The 6,914-nt window shown below is 45.5% G+C and overlaps 1 protein-coding gene across 1 annotated transcript; it reads left to right on the top strand.

Moving 5' to 3' along the window:
- The first annotated feature begins 411 nt into the window (after window positions 1-411).
- RRS1 (regulator of ribosome synthesis 1) lies at window positions 412-6,889 on the top strand. The gene is made up of 11 exons (XM_068135391.2): window positions 412-599; window positions 1,341-1,452; window positions 1,697-1,735; window positions 1,962-2,063; window positions 2,313-2,391; window positions 2,562-2,669; window positions 3,007-3,053; window positions 3,279-3,344; window positions 5,931-5,972; window positions 6,129-6,227; window positions 6,400-6,889. The coding sequence occupies exons 1-11, from the start codon at window positions 445-447 to the stop codon at window positions 6,658-6,660; spliced, it is 1,110 nt and encodes a 369-aa protein (XP_067991492.2). The 5' UTR covers window positions 412-444; the 3' UTR covers window positions 6,661-6,889.
- The last annotated feature ends 25 nt before the right edge of the window (window positions 6,890-6,914 follow it).

Genomic DNA, 6,914 nt, shown 5'->3' with positions numbered 1-6,914 from the left:
ATAATCCGTTCAGCTCATAGTAATTGTTTATTTTGTAAACGAAGACAGAGAAAATGCACTCTGGACACGAAACGCTGAGTGGTTTCAAAGTGTGCGTAAGGGCATTTTGGAGACTCATAGTACAATGTAACGATTGATAAACTAATACAGTATATATACTACATATTACAAGAAGTGATGAAAATGATTACTTCGAGTTCGAGATGTACGTCGGCGCAGAACGACTTGGGGTGTATCTCACACTTTTATTTAGCTTGGATGGCATCCTCCCTTTCTTACTGTTTTTATTTTTACTCGTGCGGTAAACGCGCACGCGTACAACAACCACTAAGCTCTCTGGAGTACACGGATTAGTATACACGTAAGAAACAATTATTGTATCGAATAAAGCATCCTCAAGCAAGAAACACATGGCTGGCGGGGGGTCGCTCGAATTCCACCGTCATGGCGACTCAGCTGGATGCTCTGCTGGCGCAAGCTGAGGCGGCCGAGGAAGAAGCAAAGCGCTCCGTAACTGTGGAAAAACCGCTCGAGTTGCACTTTGACCCAGGGAACCTTTTGGCTATTGATACGAACCCACTGAACGAAACGGAGTTCAGGTGATTATCGCCTTTTGGTTATTCGGCATCACACGTGGTTCACCCAGTTTAGTTTCCTTCAGAGAATGGCTTGATATCGATATAAATAGGGTTTACATTCGGGCCACTGGCGCCATAATTTTGCAACCAAGAGTAAATTGAAGAAAGTTAACCAAAAAGTTAAGAAAGAAATTAACAAAATTCCAGGTGGATTCGAACATTGTATACAGACTACAGTATACACCTGTGAGCTTGTTGGTCCTTTGGATCGAATCTTCATTGGTCTTCACGGTCCTGTAGCATACCTAATCTTTCTCGAAGAATAAGTGAGTTATCCTTGGCATCCGGGACAAAATACAAACTCCTTCCCTAACTATCGCTGGGTAGGCAAAGGTAAACCACCAATTTAGTCCTAGCCAGGTGACATTTTTGGGAATGCTGAATGAACCTTCCTTCGGGTGGAGCACCACAAGGAGGACCCCATTAATAAAGTGAGGATAACTTAATCTGGCAAGTTTCACATCGCTCAGTAACCACCTGTGCACCTATTGGGCACCCACCTGAGAATTTCCTTCCAGGAAGAAATACAATTTCTTGACAAAACAATGTTACAAGAAAAAAGAGGAGAACCTTCTTCCCTTGTAACAGAGTTCTGGATATTGACTTCAGGCCAAGGTACTGCGAGTACCATAAAGTAAACATTCTGGCTTTGTTTGAACAATGTGCTCTTGTTTAATCCATTCATGTCTCTCTACGATGCAGACTGGATCGTGAAGGTTACTTGAAGAACACAGCTCGAGACAACGCTCAGCTTCTTATCAACCACATATGGTCACTTCCAACTGAGAGTGTGGACGGAGTCGTCGTCGCTCAGGTAATGCTTTTTCGATACACGGCACCTGGGGAGGTCGAGGGTTGGTATATGGCTCGAGTGCTTCTCATTGTGGTTCGTGTTTTGAAGGGATTGTTGTTTTTTTTTGCTGTTATGTCTTCAATGTCCACATGTACACAGCGTTCTGATCTTCTTTTTTTGTCCAAAAGTGTGTAATACTATCACACGAGAAGCCAACAGACATTCCACAACACTAAGTGCGGTAATTCCTGTCTGTGCATTTCAGCTTCCCGAAGGCAAGACCCCCATCCCACGGGAGAAACCGGTCAGTGATCAACCATCTTGACAAAGTATAAGGGTCTCTGGTGTGCATATTGATGCATTTACAGATCCTTCGACCGTAATGGGATACCCTTTATTAATGGGGAAACTGCTGAAACTTAGCAAGCAGAGTTTAGGCAGCATGGGCCTTGGCCCAAGCATCACGAGCTTGAGTTAATACAATAAACGAGTCCCTATGTGTCTCCTGCTCTGTCGACTGTGCCCACCAGGTCCCGAAGGCAAAGCCTCTGACACGCTGGGAGCAGTTTGCCAAACTTAAAGGCATCAAAAATCGTAAGAAGAGCATGAAGGTTTGGGACGAACAGCTGAAGGTGGGATTCCTGTGCTCTGCTTATTCTTATCGGTGTGGTATGCATTTACTCGTTCCTGTTCATCCACATGTTTGAAGGGTTATCACTTTGACTTTTTATGTCCGGACCCGAATATTAGTTGTCGATCAGTTCGGAGCGTCTGTTTCTTTAATCGTCGATCTTTGTTCGGATCATTTGGCTTCTGATAGTGACCGTCAAGTACGGTGGCCATTTTAACCTCTCTAAACGCCACGGCGATTTCCCCCACAGGAATGGAGGCCGTGCTGGGGTTACAAGCGGGCCAACGATAAAGAGCGCGATTGGCTCGTTGAAGTCCCCGACAATGCCGGTTCGTGGCACCATGATGTGTTTCGATCACGTGACTTCCTTTGCTTTTTACCGTAATCGTTTTATTTTCCCCTCGAGTCCCACAGCCTCAGCTGTTTAGGGTTGGTGTATTGTACACGTGCTTGCGGTTTCATCACGTCTTCTCTTCTCCCCCCAAACTGCACCACCTAGACCCTTACGAAGACCAATTTGCAAAGCTGAAATCGGCGAAGAAAGAGCGAGTTGCAAGAAACGAGTTCAACAGGCTTCGTAACATCGCTCGTAACAACAAGTTGAAAGGTTACACACTGGATTGTGGACTTTAGTACACCAAATATCAATGAATCATTTGTAGGAAATGGAACAATCAACACTTTGCGTAAAGGGGGTGACCACATCCTCGGTCTGGTTGTGCACCCTGTTTACAATGGTATGACAGTGAATGTTTATCACCAACCAGTTATCAATGGTTTCAGTAAAGGGGAGGTGCTTGAGGATTGAGTGTGTGATTGGTTAATTGGAGCAATGTGTACTGAATAAGTATCTCGATGTGATAACGGTACAATTACAGGAAGTACACACACAACCGATAACACCCGCAAGTTGAAAGTTTAAAGGCTCCTTTGTCTGTTTGCAGTTCCTGGTGTCGGACTGCCCACCAAAGATGATCCAAGCAAACAAGAGGTGAGTAATATGCTGGTGGAATTTTTCTTTTCCTCGCTTACCTGTTTTTAATTAAGTTGTTATTTTTGTCTTGGTGAAAGTGAGGGGTTGGTTGGGGGAGGTGGGGGACAAGGATCACAGGTGGATGGGAGCAGGGCAAGGAGCATGACCAGGGAAGGGGTAGAGGAATATGAGGGAGAGGGGATGAGGTTGAGTGTATTTACAGGTGTGTTTTCATATTTGCAGCTGGGAACAGCCTTGTCCTTGGCGAAACGAGCGACGGCATCTATTGGAAAGTTTCAAGAATCCCTTGTAAGTACCATTTGGCAGAAATAAAGGATAGATGTGGTTGCTTGGTGGGAGAGTTTCGCCTCGATAAGCCGGTAACTGTTTGCTTTGGGACATTTGCTTTTGAAATTTTTACAATCTGGCTGTTTCTGTGTAGGGGTGCTGCATTGCCAGAAAATCATTCTTTGGGAAACAAGATTTTATGGAAAATTAAAGGCAATTTAGATACTTTGTCTTTTTCACCTGAGAAGGTGGAAAAGCTTCTGGCAACCCTTGATTCTGACTCTGCAACTGAACCGGACAGCATCGGCTCACGTGTCACGTGAGCTGTCTCATTTTACCTGTCATTTACCATAGGTCATCTTCCATCTGCTGGGAAATCGGCCAACATCTCAGCATTACATTAGAAATGTGCAAAAACTGATCCAACTGATCAACTACAGACCAATTAGCTTGCTTCCAATCATCAGCAACGTCATGGAATCCATCATCGCAGTTGACATAAAATAATTCCTTTCTCCAACGGCCTCATCTCTGATGGTCAATTCGGATTCAGACCAGGTCATGCTACCTTGGACATGCTGCTTCTACTCCAACAATAGATGGAGGCCCTCACTGTCAGACGTGACATCAGGGCCGTCTGACATATCTCGAGCTTTTAATAGAGTCTGGCATCTCGCCTTACTCTCCAAACTCTCTGCTAATGGCATCCAAGGCCAGCTCCCCTCTTGGATTACAGACTTCCTTCAATCTCGTAGCCAGAGTGTGGCTCTCAATGGAACCCTTTCTTCTCCTCTCCGTCAAGGCTGGAGTATCCCAAAGCAGTGTTCTCGCCCGCATCTTATTCCTAATCTTCATCAATGATCTCTCTGACTCTCCACATGAGAAACAGGTTGAGATGGTTTGGTCATGTGTTGAGGAATGATGAAAGTGACTGGTTGAGAAGAGTGATGGAAATGAATGTAGAAGGAAGTAGAGGACGGGGAAGACCAAGCAAGACTTGGCTAAAGGTGGTGGAAGAAGAAATGCGGGCAAGGGGGTTAACAAGGGGAGATGCAGAAAATAGGGCAAAATGGAGAAGATTGTCCTGGGGCCCGCAAGGCTAACCCCCGCTCTAGCAGGGAAAATGGCCTTAAAATGCCTGTTGTTGTTGTTGATCTCTCTGACTCTGGGAAATCCTCTGTTTTTGTTAATGACTCCACTCTCTGCCATGTCATCCCTCATCCTACTGACAGACAGACAGGCAGAAGCCTCTTCCCTCTCCTCAGACCTTCACAAAATCACAGTCTGGTCAAACAGTTGGAATATGTCTTTCAATCTTGATAAATCCTACACATTCACTCGCTCTCTCCAAAAGGACCATACGGCAAATCCTCCCATCTACTTTCGAAGAGGTTCAGTCACTCATACTCTTGGGTGTCACTCTCATCTATTATCTTTCTTGGGTAAGCCACATTTCAAAGTTTGCCTCCAAAGCCAGACGCCGCCTGGGCATCTTCTGTCGTGCAAAGTCCTTCCTTAGCACACCTGAACTATCCACCTACAAGGTGTTCATCCGCAGCTTGATGGAATACTGCTCTCTCCTCTGAACTGGCTCCCCTGCCTCACAGCTTCCTCAGCTTTACGCCATGGAAACCAAAACTTTCCAGATAATTGGAATCCCTCGCGATGAAGTTGAGGCTATGGGCCATCGCTGACAAATCGGTTGTTTGTATGTCTTCTTCCGCCTTCATGTCTGGGCTTGTACCCTCTGCCCTGTCCGTCCTTTGTCCTTTCCTCCCCCCCCCCCCCCCCTTCCAAGTGAAACTGCCTAAATCCAGAACCACTGCTCACCTTCACTCACTTATTCCACTTTTTTTGCTACCTGTGGAACCTTCCACACTCTCTTCAATCTCATTATCCCCTCCAGGTCTTCAAGACAGCTGTTGACCAGCATCTCAAGTCATCCCCCATCCAAAACGATGATCTTTTCCACACCCGTTAAACTGCCAACCAAAACTTTGCTTACCTATCCATCTTCTTCACCCGTTGCGTTCTCCCCTACCACTCATCGTTACCTACATCCCCTGGTTGTCCGTCTCCATCGACTTTCTCTCTCTGCCCTGCTGTTTGTATTTCCCCTTTCTCTTGCTGTTCTCTTTGTTATGTTGTGTCCTGATCTGTTCTGTGTCCTACCTCCTTCACGAGCCTAAACCTTGTATATTAAAAAAAAAAAAATTGTCTAGATTCTGTGGTTTGCATAAAATTACGTGTGGATCCACAGTGCTGAGAAATGGCTGACCTTACACTGAAAGGATCTGTTTGTCTGTTTTTTTGCTCTTTGGGGGTCTAAAAATGTGGTCATGGCTGTATTGAGATGTTGAAGTTAGTGGTTCAAGAAGAGACAGTTAAGTATAAAAGTGATCACCGTTGTTGTGAGGTAGTGTCTATCTGCTTTGTTGAGTTGTCCTGTTGTCCAAAAGTATAGGCATCGCCATGGTGGCTCCAGTCGATCTGAAAGTATCCCTTGATGGACGACTGGTACACTGGGTTTATCGGAGGTGTTACAATGGTTTGCCTTTTACCAAACCTTAACCTTGCTCTCTTCTCCTTTTTTTTGTCGTTTTCCAGCCAAAGGAGAAGAAGCCTCGCGGCACAGGAAAGAGGCGGAAGGTAAGAGCTGCCAAGAGCTTTGCTCACTTTGATTGCATTCAAACTGTCCTTGCTCGTTAAGCGTGTTCTTGAACCCCTTTGAGGTGCTTGGATATTCAAACTACATGAGCTTGGTTGCTCCAGTTAAAGGTTGTCCTCCTCCATGTTTGCTCCCAGTTTGAACCCCTGATCGGGGACTTTTTGCACGAAAAAGAGCGGCAGCTTGGCATCCTGTCGAAGATTTCCAACAAGGAGCCCAAGTTGGATGTGACGAAGGTACGAACATGCTGTCTGAGCAAGTTGTTTGGACATGCGCATGCTTGGATATATTAGGCCGATTCCAAAAGTATGCTTGCATTACTTATGTCAGTCGCGAACCCTACCTATAATGGAACTTTAAAAGCGACGAGTCAATTTGAGGATGTGCGGTTTTTACGTGTACCTGCAGGCCGTGAACAAACACGTTCTCGAAGAGGAGCAAGAAGCTGCCACGGAAAAGGAGAAACGTGGTGGGAAGAGGAAAAAGGGTGGAAAGAGTGAGCGTAGGAGTAAGGCAGGGGTGAAGCCGAATGCACGACACGGCCACAAACGTAAAGGGAAGGGTAAGGACGGAGGAAAGGGAAAGGTCGGCCAAGGTCGGGGGGCAGGGCCCCGTCGGATGGCTAGTGCCAGAGGGAAGGCCGGCAAGGGACGGAGGGGAAAGAAGTAAGAGTACAATTTGGGAATGCTGTGTGTTTGTACAATAGTTCATTTCTCAGTTTGTAATATACAATAATTATCATTGAGTTATTTTGTTAAAAATAAATTCCGGTTTTATTCATCATTAATGAAAATTCATTCAGCAGATGAAGGATGTTTTTGTACTCTTGTGACAAAAGCCAACACTGTACGATCACATCATCACATTGACTCGATTATAAAAAGGTACATTTCTCCCAGCAATTGCATCCTGGTGGTTGGAAC

This window comes from Myxine glutinosa, chromosome 14 (assembly GCF_964187855.1).
Source record: "Myxine glutinosa chromosome 14, kmMyxGlut1.1, whole genome shotgun sequence".
Classification (NCBI taxonomy): Eukaryota; Metazoa; Chordata; class Myxini; order Myxiniformes; family Myxinidae; genus Myxine; species Myxine glutinosa.
The sequence above is the reverse complement of the archived record's forward strand: the minus strand, read 5'-3'. Positions and strand labels throughout refer to the sequence as shown.

Excerpts from the sequence above, each read along its gene's own strand:
- RRS1 (XM_068135391.2), top strand. The coding sequence starts at position 445 with ATGGCGACTCAGCTGGATGCTCTGCTGGCGCAAGCTGAGGCGGCCGAG. Across the intron at positions 2,064-2,312 it reads TTTGGGACGAACAGCTGAAG|GAATGGAGGCCGTGCTGGGG; the intron begins GTGGGATTCCTG and ends TTTCCCCCACAG. Across the intron at positions 3,054-3,278 it reads ATGATCCAAGCAAACAAGAG|CTGGGAACAGCCTTGTCCTT; the intron begins GTGAGTAATATG and ends TCATATTTGCAG.